Source organism: Arvicanthis niloticus, chromosome X (genome assembly GCF_011762505.2).
Source record: "Arvicanthis niloticus isolate mArvNil1 chromosome X, mArvNil1.pat.X, whole genome shotgun sequence".
Classification (NCBI taxonomy): Eukaryota; Metazoa; Chordata; class Mammalia; order Rodentia; family Muridae; genus Arvicanthis; species Arvicanthis niloticus.
Genome location: NC_047679.1, coordinates 56,124,559 through 56,152,041, shown reverse-complemented (window position 1 = coordinate 56,152,041; position 27,483 = coordinate 56,124,559). Strand labels below are relative to the sequence as shown.

The 27,483-nt window shown below is 37.9% G+C and overlaps 1 protein-coding gene across 4 annotated transcripts in view; it reads left to right on the top strand.

The window, feature by feature from the left end:
• Positions 1-27,483, top strand: part of Phka1 (phosphorylase kinase regulatory subunit alpha 1) — a 112,819-nt gene that overhangs the window by 10,999 nt on the left and 74,337 nt on the right. For all 4 annotated transcript variants that reach the window (XM_076918514.1, XM_034485415.2, XM_034485417.2 and 1 more), the window contains exons 5-10: positions 2,013-2,095; positions 10,256-10,336; positions 13,260-13,358; positions 14,854-15,000; positions 21,874-21,927; positions 23,391-23,513. In XM_076918514.1, coding sequence (XP_076774629.1) covers positions 2,013-2,095; positions 10,256-10,336; positions 13,260-13,358; positions 14,854-15,000; positions 21,874-21,927; positions 23,391-23,513 — 587 coding nt within the window. The remainder of the gene's footprint in view (positions 1-2,012; positions 2,096-10,255; positions 10,337-13,259; positions 13,359-14,853; positions 15,001-21,873; positions 21,928-23,390; positions 23,514-27,483) is intronic.

The window sequence follows — 27,483 nt, the reverse complement described above, 5'->3', positions numbered from 1 at the left end:
GTTGAAAAGAGACTGGAAGAGAGAGGGTAGAAGGGAAAAGGGGGCTGGAGGGGGAATGCACCTGTAATCCCAGCACTTGAGTGGTAGAGATAAGAAGATTGGGAGTCCAAAGCCAGGATTGGCTACATAGTGGGCTCAAAGCCATCTTAGGATACATGAGACTCTTCTCAAAAAAAAAAAAAAACAGAAACAAAATAAACAAACAAAACAAAAGAAAACAGGATGAAACGTTCTCTTGTATATGATGTCAAGTGCATAAACAACCAAAGAAAAAAACATAATTGAAATTTACCAAAATTAATATGAAGGACGCATTCAAAAAAGTAAAAAAGAATCTGTGTATAGTATGATGTCCACTTGTTGTCCTAGCACTTGGGAGGTGGGGGTAGGAAGATCCAGGGTTGAAGGTCATCTTCAGCTAAATAGCAGATTTGAACTAACCTGTGAGACCCCATTAAAAAAACTCTAAACACTCCCCCTCTCACTCTCAATGTGTGTGTGTATATGTGTTTGTTTCATGTGTGTAGTGTGTATGTATGTAAAATCAACCTATAGACATACAAGGAAATATTTGCAAATCATATATATAAGCTATTTATATCCAGTAGAAAGAACCCTGACAACTCATTATTTAGAAGATTAACAGCATACTTAAGTCAGATATGGTGGGATGGTATAAATCTAATAATTAGAAGGCAAAGGCATGGGAATCTTAAAAACAAAAGAGAAAAAGAAGAGAAAGAAAAATAATAGCCTCCTTTAAAATGGCTAAAGTAGGTTTTTTGGAGAGATGGCTCAGAGTTTAATAGCACTGGCTGCTCTTCCAGAGGACATGGCTTCAATTCATAGCACCCATATGACAGCTCACAACCATCTTTACCCCAGTTCCAGGCAATGTGATGCCTTCTTCTGGACTCAACAGACAGAGCGTGCATGTAGCACACAGAAATATATATAAGCAAAACACCCACACACCACAAAGCTCATTGTTTTAATAAAAAGTGGCTAGAGGATATGAACTGATTTTCCTCTATGGAGTTTGTATAAATAGCCATTAAGTACATTTTAAAAAGCTATGCATCATCAATCACTAGAGGAATACTGGCCTGAATCACTGTAAAAACTCCTTCAGCCACACGAGAACGGCAGGAATCAAGAAGACAGCTTGTTTGTTTGTGTGCATGCATGCCATGGTACACAAGGAAGTCAGGACAACTGAGGGTAGTTGGTTCTCTCCCTCCACCATATGGGTCCAAGTATTGCATTCAGGTTGTCAGACTTAGTAGCAAGCACTTTTACCTGCTGAGACATCTCCCATGCTCTCATTTCACATTTCTCAGAGCAGTGGACAAAGGTTTGAATTTTCCCATAACTTCAGCAAGACATGAATATAGAGTTACCATATGATCCAGCAGTTTTTCTCCTAAGTATATAGATACCCAAGATAAACAGAAATATGTACACATACATAAAAAGTTATATATAAATATTTATAGCAGCATTATTTATGACAGCTACAAAGTAGAAACAATCAAATGTTTATCACCTGATGATTGGATAATTAAAATATGATGCATTCACACAATTCAATATTTTTGGCAATAAAGGAAGTACTGATGCAATCCACAACACAAAGGGAGCTTCACAATATTGTGTTTAGTGAATGAACACTGACATAAAGGCTGCATACCATATACTTCTCCATTTATATGAACACCCAGTGAGGAAAGAATTCCTTTCTGTTGTGATAAATATGTCCCAGAATTGGTTGTGGTGATGGTTATATACTGTATATACAATAAAAACCATTAAATTATATACTTGGGATCAACAAATTACATAAGTCTATCTCAGTAAAAATGTTTATAAACATATATGAAGGACTGATAAAAGCCAGTTGTGCTGGGCAGGTAAATAAAGGCAATTGAAGTGAAGTTGATTGAAGTGGAGTTCACTGAGTCATTTCCATTTGGGGGGTCCTGCTGTGATAACCAACTCTCTTTTTTCCTTAGGACTCCATATCATCCATAGCCTAGATGAAGTCAATTTTATACAGAACCTTGTGTTTTACATTGAAGCTGCATATAAAACTGCTGTAAGTACTTGCTTTAGAATGAACTTAAACGTAGAATGGTTTTGTTTTTAAAACATCAAACATCTCACGTCTTTTATTAATTTTTTTTATTTTTTTAATTTATTTTTTATTGGATATTTTATTTACATTTCAGATGCCATCCCCTTTCCCCATTTCCCCTCCCTAGAAAACCCCTATCCCATGCCCCCTTCTACTTTTTGCTTTTATACAATTTTTTAATGTTAACCAAAGACTTCATACGTTTTATCAATCAGAAGTGTAACCCAATACCCAACCTAGATATATCAACTATCTTGGACTGGCAGAAACATGTGAACATCCACCTCCATGTCCACCCCCCTTCTCTCTCTCATCACCTAGCTCCTCCTCTCTTTCTCCTCCTCCTCTTTTTGCTCCTCCTCTTCCTCTCCATACTCCTCCCACCTTAGCTCCTTCTACATATCACCCTTCCTGTTAAAATAAAACTTTTCTCTCAAAATACAATTAGAGCATAACTATACCAATTTGTGTCAGTAAGGTGCAAGATAGACCTAATACCCAGTCCATCATTTTGTTGACTAACCAGAAGCTCTGTCATCTCTCCTAACTAAAACACTTAGTTCTGAACCTGGCTTTTTTTTTTTTCTTGGCTTTAGAATAAATGTCAGCTGAAAACCATCCACTCAGATCTTTTCTCTCAAAGTAAATAGCCAGGATTGGCTAGGAGACTATAAGTTTTCAACCCCGTCAAAAATCTGGAATGACTGAGTTAACTGAAATTATGGGAAGCACAAAGCATAGCTTCTAAATCTTAGCCAATTTATAGAGACCGCTGAACACCTGGACACTCCCTATACTACAGAATGTTAGAGCATCTGATCTTCAGCCTTCTGGCCCAGGATCATCTGACAGACCTAGTGATGCAGAAGGGCTGATTACTCTGTCTTGGCAGATATAATGAGTCGACTATTCTGCAAGTGTATCCTTTTCTGGACAGTAATTTGTCTGCAGATGACAAGAGGCAATTCGTGCCTAGTGTCTATCTCACCACAATTGGAATAACTCCAAAGATGCTCAATTTCTTCTTAGAATCCAAGATAGGAAGCTGTTAGGAGAAGACAGGTCTCTAATCAAAATGAACATTAATACAGAAATGTCTGTGACATCAATTCTGTGGATTTATGATGTTTTGAAAACCAGCTATCCATGTAAGGTAATCTGGACTGTTGTCTGTTAACTCCTCTCAGCTATTTCTAAAGAAAATATAGAAAACACCCTAACAATAAACTCAAAGCCATGAATTTGCTATAGGCCCTTAACTCACAGTCTAACCATCTCAAATCAGTTAAAAAAGTTAAAGAAGGACTGGGTCTAAGCCTTGTATTTCTAAATGTGTTATACAGGCGCAATGCCTATGATAGTAACAATATTAATCTTACTTTTATATCAATAAGAAGCTCGTACCAATGAAAACCTTAAATTTGAAATCAAAGTAAATTTTGTACCATTTAAGAAATTATAACTTTATCTTAATAACAATTATACATATTTCTACCAGTATGTTATGGCTATGCAATAAATCCTAGGTAATCCTCCCTGTTCCACCAAAACCACTATTTTTCCCTAGAAAGACAGCCCAATATTAACCACCTCAGTCCCCAAGCCCAGGGACTAGGGGCGCCGACTCTTAACTTCTTCAAGCTGATTGCGGGCATTGAGATATTAGAAGAGGGTTGGGGGGAAGAGTAAACTTAGAAGCCTCTGACACTGTGTCTTCACTGCATCCAGCTGGAATTCCAGGACATCAGAGGTTTGAGCAGCTCTGCTCAGCTTGCTTGATGAGTAGACACACCAAGGCTATATATTCTGCAATATACAATTCTCAAAACAAATGTTAGTATCAAGATAATTTTTGTTTGAAATTCTGGAACCTAGTCTTCTGGTGGCCTGCCTCTATCATGTCTAATCCATATAATTCTGGGAGTTTCTATGAGAGTGTGCTCCCACCATCCTCCCATTCCTGCCTCCCTGCTCTTCATATTCCCACCATTTTCACCTCCCTGCTCTCAAATTCCCCAACACTAGGGAATCCAAACTTTCAGGCATCAAGGCCCTCCACTTCCACCGATGCCTAACCCCTATCCCCATCCCCCCTCCTCCAATTACTATGAGGGTGTGCTCCCACCATCCTCCCATTCCTGCCTTCCTGCTCTTGATATTATTCCCCAACACTAGGGAATCCAAACTTTTAGGTACCAAGGTCGTCCACTTCCACTGATGCCTGGCAAGGCCACCCTCAACTACCTATACAGGTGGGGCCATGATTCCCTCCCTTCATGTTCTTGGGCTGGAGATTTTAGAATGGCTACTCCAGCTTGTTTCTTAGGACCATTTGCTTGAAAAATTGTTTTCCAGCCTTTTACTCTAAGGTAGTCTGTCTTTGTCACTGAGGTGGGTTTCCTGTATGCAGCAATATGCTGGGTCCTGTTTATATATCCAGTCCATTAGCCTATGTCTTTTAATTGGGGAATTGAATCCATTGATGTTAAGAGATATTAAGAAACAGTGACTGTTGCTTCCTGTTATTTTTGTTATTAGAGGTGAAATTATCTTTGTGTGGCTATCTTCTTTTGAATTTGTTGGAAGAGGATTACTTTCTTGCTCTTTCTGGGGTATAATTTCCCTCCTTGTATTGGAGCTTTCCTGCCATTATTTTTTGTAATGCTGGGTTTGTGGAAAGATACTGTGTACATTTTGTTTTGTCTTGGAACACCTTGGTTTCTCCATCTATGGTAATTGAGAGTTTTTCTGGGTATAGTAGCCTGGGCTGGCATTTGTGTTCTCTTAGGGTCTGTATGACATCTGTCCAGCATCTTCTAGCTTTTATAGTGTCTGGTGAGAAGTCTGGTGTAATTCTGATAGGTCTGCCTTTATATGTTACTTGGCCTTTTCCCCTTACTGCATTTAATATTGTTTCTTTGTTTTGTGCACTTGGTGTTTTGATTATTATGTGACAGGAGGTATTTCTTTTCTGGTCTAGTCTATTTGGTGTTCTATAGGCTTCTTGTATGTTTATAAGCATCTTGTTCTTTAACTAGGGAAGTTCTCTTCTATATTTTTGTTGAAGATATTTATTGGCCCTTTAAGTTGGGAATCTTCACTCTCATCTATACCTATTATCCTTAGGTTTGGTCTCCTCATTGTGTCCTGGATTTCCTGGATGTTTTGTGTTAAGAACTTTTTGCATTTTGTGTTTTCTTTGAGAGTTGTGTCAATATTTTCTATGGTATCTTCTGCAACTGAGATTCTCTCATCTATCTCTTGTATTCTGTTGGTGATGCTTGTGTCTATGACTCCTGATTTCTTTCCTAGGTTTTCTATCTCCAGGGTAGTCTCCCTTTGTGATTTCTTGATTGTTTCTACTTCCATTTTTATGTCCTGGATGGTTTTGTTCGATTCCTTCACCTGTTTGGTTGTGTTCTCTTGTAATTCTTTAAGATATATTTGTGTTTTCACTTAAAGGGCTTCTACCTGTTTACCTGTGTTCTTCTCAAATTCTTTGAGAGTGTTATTTATGTCCTTCTTAAAGTCCTCTATCATCATCATTAGAAGTGATTTTAAATCTGAATCTTGCTTTCCTAGTAATATAGGGAATTCAGGACTTTCTAGTGTGGGAGAACTAGGTTCTAATGATGCCAAGTACCCTGGGTTGCTGATGCTTATGTTCTTGTGCTTGCCTTTTGCCATCTGTATCTCCTTAGTGTTACCTGCCCTGTCTCTGACTGGAGCCTGTCTTTCCTATTATCTTGGTTGTACCAGAACTGTGTGGGGTGGGTTTTACTACTGGGGTAAGAGCTGGGGCCCAAGATCTGCTCAGTGCTCAGGCACAGACAAGAAGGAATCAGTGCTCCAGGCCAGGAGTGACTTCTTGGGTCCTTGTGGGTCACAGTTACTCCCTGTTTGGGCCAGGTGTTGCTGTCTGCTTACCTAAGATATTGCCTGGGTTATAGCTTCTGGGAGCCCCGCTTCCTCTGGGTTCTGTAAGATTGGGGGCAGAGCTGCAGTCAGGGATCTGCTCAGTGCTCGGCCCAGACCGGAAGGACGAACATCTCAATTCTTATAACGCTGAACCTTAATAATGAACAAAATCAAAAAGGCTCATGACAAAACCATTTTCAATTTCTTTACCAAGATCTTCATTCCCGTTTGCCCCATCCTCAGTATATTACAGAGATGAAAAGGGTCCTAATGCTGTGCCTTCATTTCTTTCCATTCTGCACTTCATGGTGTGTGCTTAGCAACCTGAGACTGAACTGCAGTCATTTTATTATATTACTATTTTCATTCAGTATATTTTATTAGATCATCTCTAGCCCAGGCTGGTCCTAAACTTACTACATGAAGGTGATCTCTCTGATTCTTCTGCCTCTACAACCTGAGTGTTTTGGAGTTAAAGGCATAAACTACCATGAGCAGTTTTATGTGGTGCTAGGATTTGAGCCCTAGCAAGCACTCAACCGATATATATCCCCCAGCCCCTACAGTCTTATTTTAATTAAAACCTTTAAAAGAAGAATGATAACTGGGTGATGTTATGGGCCATTTGGCTGTACACAAATAAAATTTATTCATGTGTTTATTGTTGATTTATTGATTTAGAATCTAATGTATAAAAATGTTTTTCTTTTATGAACTACCATATGAAGTAGGTTCATATTAAATGTCATCTATAATATTTTCTCTGTATAAAATGTTGCATTAGACACTACAGAAATGTATTTTTTCTTTAGTCTAATATGAAGTTTTTTGTTACTGTTGTTCATTGAGACTTTCTTTATGATCTCCCAAACTTCAAATAATCCAAATGCCCATGAACAAGTAAATGAATAAACAAATTACAGTGTGTTCATAAAAGATAATATTGTTCAACAATAAAAAAAATAATAAACTATCGAGTCATGCAAAAACCTGAATAAATCAAAAATGCATTATGATTAGTAGAAGAAGTCTCATAGAAAATGTACATAAGCCTGGGCATGGTAGTATAAGCCTTTAATCTTAGCACTTGGGAGAGGCAGAGGCAGGTGGATCTTTGTGAGTTTGAGGCCAGCCTGGTCTGTATAGCAAGGTCGAAGCCAGCCAGAACTACATAGTAAGAGCCTTTCTCTAAGTGTGTGTGTGTGTGTGTGTGTGTGTGTGTGTGTACACATATAAGATGATTACACTAAAATAAAATTCTAGACATCTGTAATGACAGTAAGTAGATTTGTGATTGCTTTGTAATAGGGGCAGAAGAAGAGATGGTTGGAAGCCAGGAGGAGACTTTGGAAGTTTTTGAAACTATCTTTTATTTTGACGATAATTTCACATATGTAAATATAATTAATTAATCATAGTGGTACCGGGTAGTTAAAGGTGCTCTCTGCCAAGACTGATGTCCTGAGCAAGATAGCTATCTCTCTCCTTCTCTGTCTCTTTCTCCCCCCTCCCCTCTTTCACACACACACACACACACACACACACACACACACACACACACACAAAACTGTACTAAACATTTTAAAAGAGGAATTATATTATATAGCTTAAATATATTCTGGTTTATATACACCATTATACATCAATAAAGATATAAAACATTTCTATTGTGGAATAGATGAATGCAATCACTCTAAGACTGGAAAAATACTCCAATCTTCTCTGACTGTGCTTTTATATGTTACCATTTGTTACTAACCCCCTTATATTTAACATACCTCTTCTCTTTTATTTTTGTGGTGCTAGGATTAAACACAGAACCTTACACATGGTTGGCAGGTACTCTATTGCTGAACTGTATTTCCAGTCAGCATTCTTTTTCACTTTTAACTGTTGTATTATTTTACACGATTCTACTTTTAAAATGCATTTATCACTTTTGATACTGTTCATTTCTCCATGCATATGTATCTGTAACTTTACCCATTTCTTTTTTGATGGACACACAGTCTGCTTCTGTAACTTGGCTTTTTATAAATAGTGCTGTAGTAAGTGTGCGTATTCAGGTCTATGTAGTATGCTGATTTAGATTCCATTGGGTATATTTCTAGAAGTGGTATAGCTGGATCATATGGCAGATCTATTTTTAATTTTAAATGGTGCACCCATACTTATTTTCATAATGCTGGTCTAATTAACATGCCCACCAGCATTGTGTAATATTTTTCTACATTTGTTTTCAGTTATTTTTCTGATGATAGATATTCTGAATGGGGTGAGATGAAATCTCAATGTAGGTTTGGTTTGGTCTTTTGAGACAGGGTTTCTCTGTGGACCAGGCTGACCTGGAACTTAAAGATCCATCTGCCTCTGCCTCCCAAGTACTGGGGTTATAGGCATACTGCACCACTGCCTGAATGTGGGCTCAGAGGTCTGCTTACTTCTTCCCCCTGGGTGCTGGGATTAAAAATGTGTGCCATTACACCCACCTAAATACATATTCAAGGTTGAGATTAAAGCATCTTGTAGTACCAAACACTGCAGAAGTATTCAGTGAGGAACAGGGAATCTCAAAAGTACACTAGAAAAGCGTCATAAATAAAAAGGCATAGGAACCTACCAGTGGCTAAACCTGGAACAATTAACAATGTAGGCAACAAAATAATGATAGCACTCCATAATAAACCAGCAAACACACACACACACACACACACACACACACACACACACACACCCCAATAAATAAACAACTGAAAAAGAAAAAAAGGAATAATGGACTGTCTTTCTTGAGAAGGATTATAATTAATGACCATAGAATTAGCAAGGAAAATAGAGCAAACTTATCATCAAAACTGCATTTGCTGTAAGCAATTAAGGCAGAATGCTGAAGCAGTGGATGGTTGTTTAAGGAGAAGCAAGCTATTTGTATGATCATCGTGTTGTTTTTCTGTGAGAGAGTCTCATCTCAGGATTGCAACTAGGAGCAACCTTACTTTGTGATATTTATATAGTATTGAACTGTCTCTCAAAATATTTACTAATTAAAAAGAGAAAAGTAAAATGAAAAACACCAGTGCTCACCAAACTATTTGGCCTTCAGTAGTTGTTACTTAGTGCCAAGGTCACACAGGACAAGATTTGAGAAAGCACTATTGATTGGAAGTCACTAAGGAGACAAGGCAGGAATGAAATTGAATCTTGGTATGTATAAAAAGCACTAGTTAGGCATGGTTGTGTATGCTTACAATTCTAGCTCTTGGGAGGTTTAGGCATGAAGTCCATAGTTAACTCAGTTGCTTAGTTGAGTTGAGTTCTTAGCTTTAGCCCTTGTACTGCAGTTTTGTTCAACATTAACATTAGGCAAAACTAAGTCAAAGGTATTAGGGGACTCATTGTACTATTTTTGCAATTTTGTTTAGTATTGAAGCTTTTAAAAATAAAAAGGTATTAAAATTAATTTTAAATATTTTTATATTACCAAGGGGATGTTTATAGCTATGGCTGAGTAGGTTTTGAAGTGAAATTCCTTAGAATGTACTCTGGATTCTGTCACTTAGCAACTATATGACCTTGGGTGAGTTACTTATTCTTGTTTTTGTAACTTTGTTTCATCATCTGTAAAATGTAAAGATTAAGGGTAAAGAGATGGCTTCCTGGTTAAGAGCACTTTCAGAGAATCCAGGTTGAATTCCCAGAGCCCACACAGCAGCTTACAACTGTTTGTAACTCCTGTTCCAGGGAATCTGACACCTTTATTCAGATATACATGCAGGCAGAGCATATTTTTTAAAAGTAAACATTAAGGAAGATAATACATGTATTGTACATTTTAAGTACCAAGAGGTTTTTGGTTTTTTTTTTTTTTTTTTTTTGACATAAAAGTGCCAGCTTCTGTTTAGCCTCCACGTGCTAGACTTTATGGGAATCTCCTTTGAGGAAAACTTGAGACGTGTTTCTAGATGATCTGAGATCAATTTCTTAGACTTCCTGATTAAGTGTTGAAGAGACTCCCAACTTCTTAGAGGTCCCAATGGAACTTAGGTCATCATCTGCTCCTTAGTAGCCAATGCAGAGGCACGCACACGAGTGTATATGTAGAAATTTTGCTGCAATTAATGCTTTTTATTCAAGGATTATACATCTTTTGAATGTTTAGTGGTTATGGTTTGATTATAATTATATCTTGATTATTTTTTTTGCCAGGACTTTGGGATATGGGAACGTGGAGATAAGACCAACCAAGGAATCTCAGAATTGAATGCGAGTTCAGTTGGAATGGCCAAGGTACATTTTCTTATTTTTACCAAGTTTGGTAATAGATAACATCTTAATTTACATGTTGACTCATCCAATTGTTCTTTAAACCACAGACAAAATTCAGATTCCTTCATGAAACTATGAATGTATAGTATTAAAACTTTTTTATAAGTTTTAAATTTGATATAATATGGCTTTTGTGGCAAGTCTCTATTTATGTATCCTACAAAAAGAACAAATTTTAAAGTATATTCACCATTTTTGCCATTGTATAAACTAAGGGAAGCTCTTTCCCTCCCAATAGTCCAGTCACCCAAGCTTGGTATCAAGTAGCCACCTCATGATCCTCCAGCCCCTGTACTCTCCTCTATCTCCCATATCGTCATCACCTTTCCCCTTGGCCATGTCTTTTCAGCCAACTGGCTCTTATTTTCTCTAGAAAGAGTAAGAATGTATAAAATAGGACAGCAGGAGTAAATTCAAACATTATTATGTTAAATGTGCATGGCTCAGCCACTTGTACTAAACAGGAAAGAAGCAGATTGGTTTTTTAAAGAAGTAAATACAATATGTACTTCTTATATCATAATGATACTGAAAGTTTAAAACCAAGTTAGGAAAAGTTAAGTATAAAACCCAAAAAGAAGTGAAATAACAATTCAAAGCCAAAAATATTACATGGAATAAAGTGGACAAATGGGTTATGATAGAGTTTTAACACAACCTATAATGAGAAAATATGGTCTGGAATATAGTTCCAATTAATAGAGAACAAAATATATTAAAAATACAAGACAAACAGATACAATTACATAAAGAAATAATTTAACAGCAAACATTGTAAGACTGATACATGCAACAACCCCCAAAAAAGATCATAGAAAGTTCTAGCAAGTTTTCTACTGCTGAGTTCCTTTTTTATTTTGAAATAATTTTAAACTAAAGAAAAAATTAAGAATATTAGGGTAAAATTTCATATATCATTCATGTAATATTTATTAATATTTGCTTTTTCTTTCTCTCTTCCTGGTTATACATTCATACACATGCACACTTGTGCACAAACACACTTTTTCCTGAACTAGTTGAAAATACACGAAGTATAGATGTGATGAATTACTACTACTCAACACTTGGTTGTGCACGTCCTCAAAGACTCTTGTAACCATGGTATGATCATCAAAACCAGGAACTAAGTGATTACACATACCACAGGACCTATCCAGTTTTTAAAAATTATCCCAATAATGTCATTTATGATAAAATAAAAAGGCTTGTGACACAGTATCCAAACCAGGGTAACAAGTTACAAGTTACAAGTTTGTCATAACATCTTTTTTGGCTCAGCCAATCTAGAGCAATACTTCCTAATTCTTGACCTTTATGACACTGGAATTTTTGAAAAATACAGAGTAGCTTTGGTTTGGTTGATTAGTTTGGTTTGGTCTTCAAGCTAGAGTCTTCTGCCTACATACTCTGCTACTGGTGTAGCTGTGCCTTTAATGTTTACTACACCTTTTTTGTTTGTGATAAGGTTTCTTGTAGACCAGGATAGCCTTGAACTCACTGAAGTTACCTCTGGAGGTAACCTTGAACTGATCCTCCTGCCCTTGCCTCCAGAGGATCACAAGTGTGTCTCCCCAACTCCATGCTTTGCACAGTACTCCATCTCCCCTTTCCTTTTGGCTACACAACTTTAGACTGGTTATTCTATGTACTACAGACCACTACTTTTATTTTGTATAATATCTCTTCATGATTGACATTATGTGATTTTAGTGAGACCACTACAAAGACATTGCTATATTCCTCATCTAACATCAGGAAATGCACGGTATAAATTTGATCCCATTGCTATTGATTCTGTCTTAGATCACTTTATTAAGGTCTTGTCTACTAGCTTTATCTGTTGTAAATTTGCTATTATTGTTAATGAGTATTTTGTGCTCAGTCAACTTCTACTTGTCCTTTACATTTCTCACTTTAAGTGTTATTTCTCCAGAGAAGCCATCCAGAACTGCTTTGTACTCCCCAAACAAGGTCAGGGTGGCCTCATAATTAAGGAATTATACATAATCAATATATACTTGAGATAATATCTAACCTTCTTGGTAGCTTAATGCAAGTGAATAAAAACATACACCTTTTAAAATCAAGGTAGATATTGGGAGATGGTAGCTTAAGCCTTTAATCCCATCATCAGGAGACAGAGGCAAGTGGATCTCTGAGGTCTAGGCCAGTTTGGTGTACAGAGCAAGTTCCAGGATGGCCAGGACTATACAGAGAAACCATGTCTCAAAAACTAAAATAGATAGGAAGGTAGGTAGGTAGGTAGGTAGATAGATAGATAGATAGATAGATAGAAAGAAAGAAAGAAAATTTTATATACCTTATGTTAAGAAGAATACTGTCATATACTGTGAGTAATGTTATATTGGAATAATATGCACAAAAAGCAATTTAGCATTATATCTAAAAAGTTGTTCACATACTTTAAGCCACTAATTCTACATCAAGAAATTAATGCTTAGGAATCCTGGCCATTTCCCTCACTAGCTACAACAGTCAGGAGAGGGGCCTGCACCTTGCCTGAGCAGCACAGTAAAAATGCTGGGGTTGCCTGTCTGGCCTGAGGGTATGAGAATAGGAGAACTGCTTGACTGGATAGTGATACAAACTCCAGTTTAATTTTCCCTGGACGGTATGGGAGACAATGTACAGATCACAAGCTCTTGGGAATAAAGAATGGTATTTTATTTTCTGTTTCATTAAATATATTCAAAAGCAATGTCACGTGACATTTATAAGATACTAGGAAGAAAAATATGTATAATATATCTCATTCTTGATTTTCTCTCTTTTTTTCGGTTCTGGGATTTGAGCCCTGGGCCTTGCATATGCTAAACATGTGTTCTGCAACTGAAGTCCTTTCTTCCATTGCTTCTTACAGGCAGCCCTGGAAGCACTAGATGAATTAGACTTGTTTGGTGTGAAAGGTGGGCCGCAATCAGTTATCCATGTCCTGGCTGATGAAGTACAACACTGCCAGGTAAAGAATGGACCATGTCATAGCAAATTTTATTCTTGCTTAGAGTCAGACTTAGCATGAGCTTTAGCTTAAAGAGAGCAGCCCATCTTGTGGTTATCACCATGTGATCAGAAATACCTTTATCAAGCATTCTATAGTGAGATAAACCTGAGCTATAAGATAGATTATGGGTGTCTTAGTTGGGGTTTGCATTGCTGTGAAGAGACACCATGATCAAGGCAACTCTGATAAAGGACAACTTTTAATTGGGGCTGGCTTACAGTTCAGACAGAGGCTCAGTCTAGTGTCATCATGATGGAAAGCACGGTACTGTGCAGGCAGACATGGTGCTGGGGAGGTAGGTGAGAGTTCTACATCTGGTAAAAGTTCATTCCTAGTTTTGTTTATAATTGCTGCTTATATTGAAGGTCTCTTTCCCCTGGTATGTGAAGTTTCTTCCTTTCTTCAAACCTTGATTATTTCCTATGATATCCTAGTGAAGATAAATTAAACTTCTAATTTTGAAAATATTTTCTGTGGATAAAATATGCCACGGAAGAAGCAGGGGAGCTTTTGTGGGTAGGAAGAAGGCTAGTGGGACTAATGCAGGGGCAGGGGAAATGTGAGCAAATGTGATGATACATGGCTGAAAATATAAAGAAGCCCATGATTTTCTACACTTGCTGAAAAATAATTTGAAAATATCTCAGACACATATCCATTCTTCTCTACTCTGCCTAATTGCTGTATTTTGTTTTAGTTTTATTATTTTGAAGTTTTTATTATTTATGTATATGGATTTTTCCCTGAGTGTATACCTGCCCCATACTCATTGCTGGTGCCCATGAGGCCATAAAGAGACATTGGCATTATGGAAGGTTTGAGCTATACAATCATCTAGGAGAACAGCCAGTACTCTTAACCATTGATCATCTTTCTAACCTCTGTTTTTTTCCTTATCTAGATGCTAGGAACCAACAGAATTGTGTGCATCCCATAGATGTTAGAGTCTTTATCTATGAGCAGAGGCTCTCAATCAGGATAAGGAAGCACTGAAACAGGATTAAGAAAAGGGATGCCAGACTGGCGAGATGGCTCAGCAGTTGAGAGCACTGACTGCTCTTCCAGAGGTCCTGAGTTCAAATCCTAGCAACCACATGGTGGTTCACACCCATCTGTAATGGGATCTGATGCCTTCTTCTGGTGTGTCTGAAGGCAGTGATGGTGTATTCATATACATAAAATAAAAATAATTAGATTTTTTAAAGAAAGAAAAGAGAAGAGTCTTTTAAGAAAGAAAGGGGGAGAGAGAGAGAGAGAGAGAGAGAGAGAGAGAGAGAGAGAGAAGATGCCATACCAAACAAGCTACTTATTTAAGAGTCTCACTAGTTAATAAAGTTTGGGTTATTCTTCTGATAGCTTTTGTTTCACATAAATCATTTGGAACCAAAGTTCTTAGTTTCACTTTGTCCCAAGGCGTTTAGTAATAAACCCTATTTTGCTCCCTTTCTCTTAGTCGATTCTGAATTCACTACTGCCCAGGGCTTCAACATCCAAAGAAGTTGATGCCAGTCTGCTCTCAGTGGTCTCTTTCCCAGCCTTTGCTGTAGAGGACAGCCATTTGGTGGAACTCACCAAACAGGAGATCATCACCAAGCTTCAGGTATGTCCACCTGTGGCTTTCTCCTCTTTAGGGCTGTGACTTTAAAGGGAGATTAGTGCTTTTAGGGCCCTTGAGTATAACTTATGCCAGGAACCTTTCCTAGTCCTAGGTTATACTTTTATAAGTAGTTTTTCACAAAACTCTCAAAAGCTTCTGCAGTGATTACTGTTGGAAATCGTACATCCACTTAGGAAAACTATTGGAATATTCTTTTTTTGTTTGTTTGTTTGTTTGTTTGTTTTCGAGGCAGGGTTTCTCTGTGTAGTCCTGGCTGTCCTGGAACTCACTCTGTAAACCAGGCTGGCCTCGAACTCAGAAATCTGCCTGCCTCTGCCTCCCAAGTGCTGGGATTAAAGGCGTGTGCCACCACCGCCCGGCCTATTGGAATATTCTTAGGAATTTAAATATATATGTAACATGTGATCCAACAAGCATCCTTAACTCCTCAGTATCTTCCCAAAAATGATAGTATATACTTGCACAAAAGTTCACAAATATCTATAGCAGCTTCAGCCATAATTGAAAAAATCTGGGAACAATCTTCAGCTGAGAAACAAATGAATTTTACTATATCCCCTTGAATATTACTCAGCAGTGAAAGAGAACAAGCTAGTGAGCTCTGAGTATGAATGATCAAGTGTATTTTGCTTGAGAGCTAAGAACAGTTCACAGAAGCTATACATACTGCACAGTTCCACTCATGTGACACTCTGAAAAAGGAAAAAGCAAAGGGAAGAAAACAATTGGTGATTAAAAACTTAGAGGGAAAATTATCAATAAAGATATAGCTCTGGAGAATTTTGAGCATGGTGTGGCAATTGCCGTTGTAGATAATCAATGAGTTTGCCCAATCTCATGAAATTGTATGCTACAACAAGTAAATTTAAATGTTCAGAAATGATGTGGTAAGAAAGCTGAAATGCAGACTAGAAATTGACTCTTAAATATATTACAAATGATTAGCATAACCACACTGAAAAGGGTGAAGAAAAAAATGACTTAAATTTTGGAAAACTTTTTTTGACAGAATACTGTAAACCCAAGAGAAAATTAGCCATATACAAACTCGGTACTCTAATTCATGGGTCAGAAAACTATAAGTATGCTTTTATTAACCCAGCTGTGTTTCTGTATCATTTATTATAAAGCTGAGTAGTTTTAATGGAGGCTGTGTGGCCTGAAAAACCTTAAGTGTTTGTTCTCTGTTCCTTTAAGGTGAAGTTGGCAAACTTCTGCTCTAGTTGATAAAATTGTTTCTCAAAAGGGTTGAACAAATAAATGTATAGTATGTACATTAGGTTTTATCACTGTTGAAGAAGTTCTAAATACAGCATGGGGAAAGCAAGAATGAACTCCTATGCTGGATGAAAGTAGATGCTATTGTTGTAAAGGTGTGAGTGAGGGGGGGTGGAGAGGGAGAGACAAAGACAGTTTAATATAGGGATGCATACCTATCTACATGTTGAGGTTGCCCAGATCTTGGTTTTTAAATAACAGTCTTGAAAAAGTGAGTCAGGGATCCTTGATAAATGGTTGATTTGAGGATCAAACTAGAGTTGATACAAAGGATCCTGAAACATCTTAAAATTTTAGAAAGTAAAAACTTCAAAAGGGTGTGGAGATGGCTGAGCTTGGTGGCATAAAGCCTTTAATCCCAGCATCCGAGAAGCAGAGGCAGGCAGATCTCATTAATTCAACAGTAGCCTGCAGAGTTAGTTCCTGGACAGCCAGGGCTACATAGAGAGTCAGACCACCCCCAAAGAAGATGCTTAATGTCAAGTTTCTTCTTACTGTAGATGTCAACTAACACAGAGACACATAACTGGACAATGTGCAGAGAGAGCCTTTGTATCACTCAGCCCTAAATGGGATGTCTTTGTCAAAGTCCTCATCTCATGGCCCAGGAATCTATGTGGAAGAGAACACAGAAAGAGTTTAGGAGCCAGAGATGATGAATGACTCAAAGGAAACAGTGCCATCCAGACATGATAGGAGTGATACACACATGAACTCACAGAAACTGTTACAGCATACACAAGACCTGTACAGGTTCAAACCAGACAAAATCCTAGCATGGAGAAGAAAAAGTAGACAAAAAGTCCCATCCTTCATGGTTATGATTTCTATTGTTATGACAAATACCATGCCCCAAAAGCAAGTTGGGGAGAAAAGGGTTTATTTGGCTTACACTTCCAAAGCTCTGTCTATCACTGAAGGAATTCAGGACAGGAACTCAAGCGGGACAGGAACCTGGAAGCAGGAGCTGATTCAGAGGCCATAGAGGAGTACTGCTTACTGGCTTGTTCAGCTTGCTTTCTTATAGAACCCAGGACCACCAGCTCAGTGATGGCATCAACCACATGGGCTGGTCCCTCTCTTATTAATCACTAGTTGAGAAAATGCCTTACAGTTGGATCTCATGGAGGCATTTCCTCAACTGAGGCTCCTTCCTCTCTTAGGACTCTAGCTTGTGTCAAGATGACACACAAACCCAGCCAGTACACTGTCCTTAAACAATAAGCTATTTGCAGTTGATATCCGCTGGGAAAGGAACAATCTGTTTTCTCCAATGGAGTGACAGTGGGTATCTTAATCACACTCCAAGGCAAGGTCCCATACTAGTGTTGGGGTTTAGGAATTGTCACTTAAGCTAAATAAACATTGATCTCAGTTAAGTAAGAATAGTTTATTGCACACACACAATAAACCTGGACTTGCAGGACTGCAAAAAGGACTTGGGAGCCTAACTATAGTATTAGTCTGCTCTCAGAGTAGACTTTTTATAGGAGAAACCACATTCAAAAATTTAAGGGGCAAGGAGGAGAGCAGTTGGCTTCCTAGGCAAAGTATCATTAGCTAACCTTTAAACTGACTGGTCCTGAATAAGGTGAGAGTGGTGGTGGATAGGTGATGAACAGGGGAATCAGAATAGTGAGATAACAGAGCATGAGTATTATAATCATAACTTTTGACTTATTAGTACCATTCTTCAGTGTCAGCCACAAAACCCTCAGTGAGCTCATATGTAGGTGTAGGAAGTGCTGCTGGATGGCCAGCTCTGACTTAAGACATTTTAGACATAGAGTTCATATTGACCTTTGATTTGATGGGTCCTACATAAAGCTTTGTGGAATTTCTTAAGATTAACAAACCTCATACAGAACATTCAGAAAGTATGGAAGAAAACAAGGTATGTGGTCAGCATGTCCTTGAACCAAGTCACTTCTCTGTGTTAGTGACTGGCAGGCATGTTACAGCAACAATATGCAATGGCTACAGCTGAGGGGAGGAAGGTCAGACTAGAACACCAGGACAACACAAAATGCAGTTTAGGGTTTTGTGGTTTGGCACCTTTTATTTTATTGCTTTTTAAAAATTTATTTGATTTTTCCTTTTTTTTATTTGATTGATTTTTTAAAAAATTTATTTGTTTATTTTTCTTTCTTAGAGAACATGAAGTTGGGTGGGTAGTAAGGAGGTGGGGAGGATGTGGAAGGAGTTGGTGGACAGCAAAGAAAATGATCAAAATATACTGTATGAAAAAATGTGCACCTGAAAAACTGCAAAAGCCAGAGGAACAGGGAGTTTGCTCTAAGATTGTGTTTCCTAGCAATATCAGAAGCTACACTTACAAATTCTTACCAACATGTCTGCCTAAATATGAGCTAAACACGGGGAAAGCCTACAAGGCCTCTACCTCAAATAAAGAACTACAGGAAACTAAGGAATGTGGAAAACAGAAGATGTCTTCCCTGAGGAAGAGCATACCAGTCAAGTGCTCAGCCCTGAAAACATACATAGACACTGTTGAGACTGAGCAGGTTGAATTTATATATTTAAGAATACATATGTGTGTGTGTTTGTGTGTATATATGTAACAATGACTAATGAAAAAGAGACCATGAATTTGCAAAAGATCAAGGAGGAATATATGGAAGAGTTTGGAGCAGGAAGGGGTATAGTTATATTACTATCTGAAAGAAAGAAATTATTTTAAATATAAATTACCAAAGATAATTGTAAAACAAATTAATTATCAAAGCATTAAAACACATTATTAAATCAAATAAAGAGCAATCTTCACCCTTCTGGAATAATGTTTGTGGGAAAGATGTAAGGAAATGAAAAGTAGACTATATAATAGATTTGTAACTTTAATTTTTTAATCTTATTTTTTAATGATGGTTCTTAAACTTCCCTTGTAGCCCACCACCCACCAGAGGTAGTGGAGAAGAAAGGATATGGGGGAAGTGGAACTTTTTAGAAAGGTTCTTTGGAGCAAATCCTGTCTGTGTTGTCTGGAAATCAGCAGTTCAGTTCACAGGATAGCAGCGGCAGCTTGATCCACTCACAAACACCACACAGATACATCAGCAGTCCAGTTCAGTACAGTCAGGTTAGCAACAGAGGTGACATGACCTAGCAGAGACAGCCAGGCCTCAGTCTCAGTTCAGTCAGCAGGAGAGACCGGGAGGGACACCAGGAGTTCTCTGCTGTGCCTCTCTCAGGGAAGCGAAGATCAGCAAAGACTCGAGATACACGAGCATTGTACAGCTATAAGCAGGCCTGGCTCAGCCTCCATCACTCTGTGTAGACCTATTTATACCCTCCAAAAATCATGTGTCCTCCACATGCCTAGCCTCAGCACAGCTCTTGTCTTGCCTCAGCACGTGCCTTCAATGAGCTCAAGTCCACAGAAGGGGCAAGAAACTGAAGCACACCACCAGAAGATTTTTGGTGCATTTCTCCCTTATGGAGTCCAAACAAATGCAGCTCAATACATGTGTGTCTTTAGCAAAGAATCCTTCATCACATGTCCTTTCACATGCTTGCTTTAACAGAACATCTTCTCTCCTGTGTCTGCTTCAGCCAAATGTTTCTTCAGGAGTTGGCCTTAGCCTTTAACACCTGTGTCCACTTTAACAAAATGTTCCTTCATGTGTTTGCCCCAGCAAATCACCATCCAACCAACTTTCCAAAGAACCCTCAAGTTTCCACGTCATAGATTAGTTACTGATGAGTATGAGAAGAAAAGAAAGCAAATTCTATTTCCTTTTTGCGATCTCTCTCCTTTACCAGCAAATATTGCACTGATGCCAAATACAGTGTAGTTTTTGGTCCTGGGAACTACTGAAGCCTAAGTCCTGGAGCAGAATAAGATTGTAACATCCATCAAACAGTGAACAAGACTATTTTTGTACTTTTATTTCTCAGCATGTATGAGTATGCCTTTGGATCGTATTGTGTTAAAACATTTCGTTTCGTTTGCTGTTTGAGATACTGACTTGGATTTCAAAAATTGTTAAATGTGTTTGGTTTTAGATTAGGAAAGAATTTACAACAATTTCTGAAATGTCCTTAAATATTATTCTGCTATTTTGTACTATGTATTTATGCAAAGTCACTTACTTAGTGTTGATGATAAAAAATCAAATTATCAATAAAACCTGAAAACAACACTGATGCTCTACATCCTGCCACATCAAATATTCAGGTAAGATTTCATTGTTTATGTAAAAACTAGCAGGCACGTGCATTTTATCAGTAATAAACAGTCAAATGTAAAGTAAAATTCTTTGTTTTTAATCATCAAATACTAAACAAAAGAGGATAGTTAATGTCAAGGAGCCACAGAAACCAACTGGAAAGGATTCCTAATGCACAGAGTAAGAACTATTTGAACAAAAAATACTTATAACTCAAAGAAGTAATGAAGTTATCTTTGAGTCTATACAGAGGACAATTCATATTCATATAGAAGGAAAGTTATAGTGAAGAAATCTAAGAGCTACCACATTAAGCAAATTATTAGGTTTAATATCACCAGGAATAGGACAAGTGCCCCCTCAAACAGTACACCGAGGACACATCACCATTGCAATGTTCTTCTCACTAATACATATCTCCAGTCTCATTATGTAAAAGCTAGACAAAACAAAATGGACAATTTAGCAACTAACTAATGAACACTGCCCAAAGTGTGAAGTTATGGAAAGCAAGGGAAGAACCTGAAACTGTCATAGATTATAGAAGATGAGGGAGATACGACAACGAAATATAATGTGGAATTCATTTTATTTAAATGTATATATGTGTAAATGTGTATGAGCACATGTGTGTGCTCTAGAGGCCAGAAGTTAATGCTGGTGTTTTCCTCAATAGCTTAAGTTTTGAGATAGTCTCTTCACTGAACCTGGAGTTCACTGATTCAGCTAGACTTGCCAGTAACCCCTGGGAATCCTCCCATTCCTGTCTCTCCAGCATTGGGATTATAAGAACTGCCACCAATCACCCCTGGCTTTTCACCCGGTTGCTGGAGATCTGAACTTAGGTTCTTATACTTGCACAGCAAACACATTACCCACTGGGACATCACCTGAGACATTAACTTTTCTTTAAGAATGCAAAATTTTCACTATAGTATATCAAGGGTTTATTTTTACTTTTAGTTCCAGTGTATGGTCTGTAGTTATATAAGTTAATATAAGGAGATGAGATTTGGTAGATATACTGAGACTAGTGTTTATAACTTTTATAAATTGAAAATCATCTCAAAAATTTTAAATATATTTTTAAAAATAAAATATGGTCTCTTAGGAGCTGCATGTACTGTGGGTGGAATGTGCAGTAATTAGCTTGTTGCAGGTTTGGCCTAAGGTGGACATCTATGGAAAAGATACTGCTAGGAATGCTTTGGGGAAGACTCTGTAACACACTTCTTGCTTTAAAGGACATTGCTGGTGCTGCTGAGCTGTCTTTGAATACTATGTATTTGTGAGAGGTTGATACATATAGATGTTAGAGGATATCTCTTCTTAATTATAGAGTCATACAGATGTACAAGCTTCAGGGCCTTTTTCTCTGTGTCCCCAGGGTCGTTATGGTTGCTGTCGTTTTCTGCGAGATGGATATAAAACTCCTAAAGAGGTATGATTTTTCACCACAGGGAAATAGGGCAGAATTGTTCTTAATCTTTGTAGCCTTATTCAGAGATAAGTTACCTCACTTGTGGAATTTTTGCAGATCATTAAATAAGTGATGTTTGCTGTATTTGTTGGGCTTTGCTGCCAAGCTCTGACATTGATGGTAAATAAATTAACAGTAAGATGTCAAAAAGAGTATAAAAAGGAAAGGCAGTCTTTCAGTTGGTTAATGTGGGCACAAGTTTTAAACACAAACAGTATTTGTATAATCTCCAACCCCCACTCCAATATTTAATCAATACAAAGGGAAATGCATCTTTCCATCAGTACATCATAGTCTGTCATAGTCCATTTTCTGTTGTCAATGACAAAGTACCACAGACTGAGTTGTAAAATGGTGTACCTGGGATCACACTTCTGTAGGTACAAAATGAAGGGGTCCACATCTGATGATTACCTTCTTACTGACAGAGTCCCAAGTGTAGTTCAAGTACCTCATGGCAAGAGACAGAAAGCATTAGTGTGCCTCTTCTGGTCTCTCTCCTGACAAAGCCCTAGGTTCAGTCTCTACTCTAATGGCCTCATTGAATCCTGAGTGTAGCTTTAGGGAAGAACCTATAATACTCTTTTTGCTTGAAAAGATATTGCTGTGGCTGCGGCTGCGGCTGCCACTGCTGCTGTTTTCCAGTACTGTGTCCATGATGGTGAGAGATTGATAGATGAGATGTTTGAGGATGTGGTTCTGCTTAATTATAAATTAGTTAATCAGGGCAATGGTCCTTCTTATCCCCAAACCAGTAGTTGGAAGTTTCTCCTGTAAGGCCCCCACGAAGGGAGGACCTCACCCAAGCCTCGGGAATTCGCAGCCACCCATTAACTCACACGACACCAAACTTGATGTAATCAGCAAGAGGTATATTTAATCAGTATACTGAGGTCAAGACCCATGACCCACGCAGGGGCAGTGGGGTCTGACCCCGGGGCTTTGGAGACAGAGAGAATTTAAAGCCAAAAACCACAACTCAGGGGGGAAACCACAACCCAGGGGGAGTGAAAAGGGGTTATTGGAGAGCACCTGTGGAAAGTCCCAGCCCATTATTCAGTTTGTGATAGGGTGCAAGGAAGAGTCATGGGGGAACATTTTGTATAGACTATTCTCTAAGAGCCTGTATGTAATCAGCCATCTATCTTGTGGTCAGCCAAGTTCCTGAAACACAGAGCTCACGACCAAGCTGACCTGTACTCTTGGTTCTGCTTGCCTGTTAGGAGTTTTTGAAAATTCTTAACCCTTTCACTTCATAGAGCACTTGCTGGGACAGGGGGAGTATGAGTATGTACTTACTGCCTTTCCTGATGCTGTCTTTGAAACAAATGGTTTGCAGTAAAACTCCTATTATAATACTTCTAAACTAAGGATACATATCTAATCTCTGAGTGACAGAACAGACTTTGCTTATTTTTGTTCAGGATCCCAATCGCCTATATTATGAACCAGCTGAGCTGAAGCTATTTGAAAACATTGAATGTGAATGGCCATTGTTCTGGACATACTTTATCCTTGATGGGATCTTCAGTGGCAACATGGAACAGGTAATGAGTTAGGAGAAGAGCTCTTAGCAAGCTGCTCTTGTATTTTCATTTGATTAATGACTGTATCTGTTTTTACTGGCTAAATGGGAGTCTTTCTACTAGGGAAGAGATGAAGTTGTCTCCCAGAGATTCATAGCTGATAGGAGTGAATTAAGAGTTGGGAGACTCAGATTGTCTTTTTTTTTTTTTCTTCTTCTTCTTCAGCCCTGGCCATTGAGTAATCCAAGTGTTGTCATTAAGTTCTTCAGTTTCATTGTCTCTGTAGGTGAGGAAAAATTTTAAAATTTAAAATTATCAAGTAAGGATGTTAAAGTAGTTACACCGATTTCATCATTACATGGTGTGTGTGTACATATACATTACACCATACCCCACACATTTATATATTAAAAATAATTTTTAGTGTAGTGTCACATGTTTGTAATCCTAGAACTCAGAGGCTGGGGTAGGCAGTTTATGAGTTTGAGGCCAGTGTATGTTACATAGCAAGATTATCTCAAATAATATTTCTAAAAAAGATATCCCTAGGTGATACAGAGATGGTTAACAGCACTTGTTGCTTGTCCAGAGGACCTGGGTTCCATTCTTAGCACCTACATGGCAGCTCACAAACAATTGTTAACTCCATTTCCAGGGGATGGATCCAAAGCCACCTTCTAACCCCTGTGGGGTAGCAGGCACCCATGTTGTTCATATGCATATATGCAGGCAAAATACTCATACACATAAAATAAAAATAAATAAGTCTTTTAAAAAGATATTTCCCAAAATTTTTGAGTATTCACAAATAAAGATATGTTGTAAGTTCAAAATACAGTCAGTTCTGCTATAAAGAAACATCATCCCTTAAAAAATAACCATGCGCCAGGCAGTGGTGGTGCACACCTTTAATCCCAGCACTTGGATTAAGAGGCAGGCGGATTTCTGAGTTCGAGGCCAGCCTGGTCTACAGAGTGAGTTCCAGGACAGCCAGGGCTACACAGAGAAACTCTGTCTTGAAAAACAAAACAAAAACAAAAAAAAACATGCAATGGATATTCAAGAATTGGGAAATGGGATAAGGAGCACGGCACTAAAATGTGTGCATGGCTGAGAGTGTAGTGATGCACACCTTTAATCACAGAACTAGAAAGAGGTGTGTGGGGCTCTGAGTTTGAGGTCATCTTGCTATAGCCAGTTTTAGTCGAACCAAAACTTATAGTAAGACCTTGTCTCAATAAATAAATTGTCTGTTCAAATACTTGTAACAATAGGCCTGATGGATTTACCATGAAGAAGACCCAAATGTTTTACTTTCTTCCTACTAGTTTACCTGGCTGGCCATCTGCCTGTATGTAAGAGGAATGAAACAAAAGAGAAATAAAATTAAATTAAATGATAGGAACCAGAGGGGAAAACACAAAGTAGGAGAAAAACATTAGACTGTGCCAAGAGAAAAGGGAGTCAGTTAGAGAGGAAGGTACACAGCTTGCAAACCAGTTCAGCTGTTCAGAGGCTCGTAGCTTATAAGTTAGGATGTATCTAAAGAAAGGTCTTATACAGTTAGATGGAACACGGAAACAACAGATGTGGACTCCTACAGTTAATTAGACTTCTTAGGTGTGTACATGTCTAATTTTAGACCGTTTAGTTTAACAGAGTATGTTCTCAGGAAAAAAATTGCTTGTAAGCAAACATGAAATTTATGTTACACTCTGCAGAGGGCAAAAAGGTCCTTGTGTACATAGATAAGTGTTGGTGCCCTTTTATAAAAAATATTTTATTGGTTTTTGATACCTCTGCCTTCCTTCCAAACCCCCAACACTAGGTAAGAGAGTTTCAGAGGCCTACTCCTCCTGGGGTATGAGCTGAGATGAACACAGAGTTGGACAAAGACCAAAGACTAATGATTTAAATGGCCTTGTAACTCTCTCCTACTGTTTTGAGGACCAGAAGCTGATGGGCTCTGGAAACTTAACTCTTTCTTACTGTTTTGTGCTAATAAGTGGTTTCTTACTCTGTAACTCTTTTACTATTTGTGCTTTAATAAACACTGGTTTCTTACTATTTGTCCTTTCATAAGTGTTGGTTTTTTACTCTGTAACTCTCTTACTATTTGTCCTTTCTTACTCTATCTCTGTTGCTTAAGGGCCTCTCTCTGGCCATGCAAGAGGCTTAGACTAGTTAAACTCTTTGTGAACCAGAAGAAAAGAAAGAAAATCTTTTACATAGGCAATACACACAGATACACATGAACTCATATATGCACACATTCTGGTTGGGCCCAATTACATCAGCTCCACATACTTACTGATATATATGTAAATACATGCATATAGTTGAACAGACATATACATATATACATTTGAATGGATGGGGCAGAGCCCCCCAAGCTACCACCTTATTTTTTCTCTCTGGCCTTTTTATACCTTCTCAGACAAAAGTTCTTTAGAAAATTACCTCATAGATAAAATGTTACACAAAAGGAGAGTTACAGAAGGATGTTGATAGTCAACAGTGTTTCAATATATATCATAAGTTCTAAGCAACAGTTTTATATGGCCTCACTTTAGCATAGTAAACACCTATGGCTTCATCCTTCCCTAAGGCCTAGAATGAATGTTTTTTTCTTGATTACAAATTTGTCCAAAGCCCATTTCTCTTTTTAGTGTAGTTGTGAAAGTTCGTTGTATTCTTTATTATGCAGCCTTTACTTACTATTGAGAAGTGGGCATATTGTATTCTTGAAGATTCTAACTTTATTGTATCATTTTGGCAAAGCAATTAAAACCATCTCTTAAACTTTTCTTCCTAAAATTATTTGAATCAAATCAGGAATTCTATAAAAGCATTAATTCATCTAAACAGCATTAATTCATGAAAGTTAATTTTTATGTTGATCTGTAGGAAATCTGCTCAATGGGGTGGACTGATACCCAGGAATCCTTAGGCTATGTAATAATGATAGTAAAGGCATATCAATAGCAAGAAGTAGGTCATGCAAAACGTGGACCATCTTCAGGAAACTCACCTGTTAGCCTTAGCCTATCCTAGATGGCTCCTGACAGGAGAAAAAGAAGGTTAGAGGGGAAAGGGGACATAGATCTCTTTAGACTACTTCCTGCTGGTTAAGGATATTAAGTTTATTAGGGCAAGTCCAATCTTTGTAGTCAGGATATCTCCAACTTGTTCTGGTCTCTTGGTTCATGAACATTTGACAAACTGCAGCAACAGCAACCAGGAACAGCAGCTGCCTCGGAGTGTCCCAGTCTGTCTCAGGGCTCTGGTATTTATACCCTCTGAAGAGTTCCCAGAATTCCAAATGTAAACTATCAGCAGCTGGCAAAACCATGCTGCTGCTAGTGCATGAGGCAAATCATAATCACCTGTGAATCAGCTGCTTCTCCCACACCTGGGATTAAAAAACCATATTCATATAACATAACCGGGTTCTTCAAAAATCACTACTTTCCCCCCTTTTAGTTAGAAAAAAGTGGCTTTTCTCTAACATCAATAAATTATATACAATAAGAACAATTATGAGAACTATCAGGTAAGAATTGTATTTACAATGCCCAGTCCATATGTACTTGGCAATCTTGGAGAAAGTAGTCCACTAACTATCCAATCCTGATGAGTCCAAAGTTTTGTATCTAAATCACTTTCATAATTTCTTCTATCAAACTATAAACATCTTTTTAAACCCTAAAGCATTTCCTTATATTCTAAACAACCTAAACTTTTATGTCTTTAATCTTTAATAAGGAAGACTGTAAGACTATAACTATATAGTCTTCAACTCCATCAGAGACATGAGAAAGACAAAATTTTACTTGAGTAAACAGGAAATTCAGAGCAAGCAGCTTCCAAAACTGTAGGAGTTCTTCGGTACCCAGCATCTTCTTGGAAGTGGATTGGGGGTGCTGCCAGGAGCAGATGTGTCTCTTTGTGAGAAAAGCCTTTTTAAATCAACTTAAATGCCATATTCTCT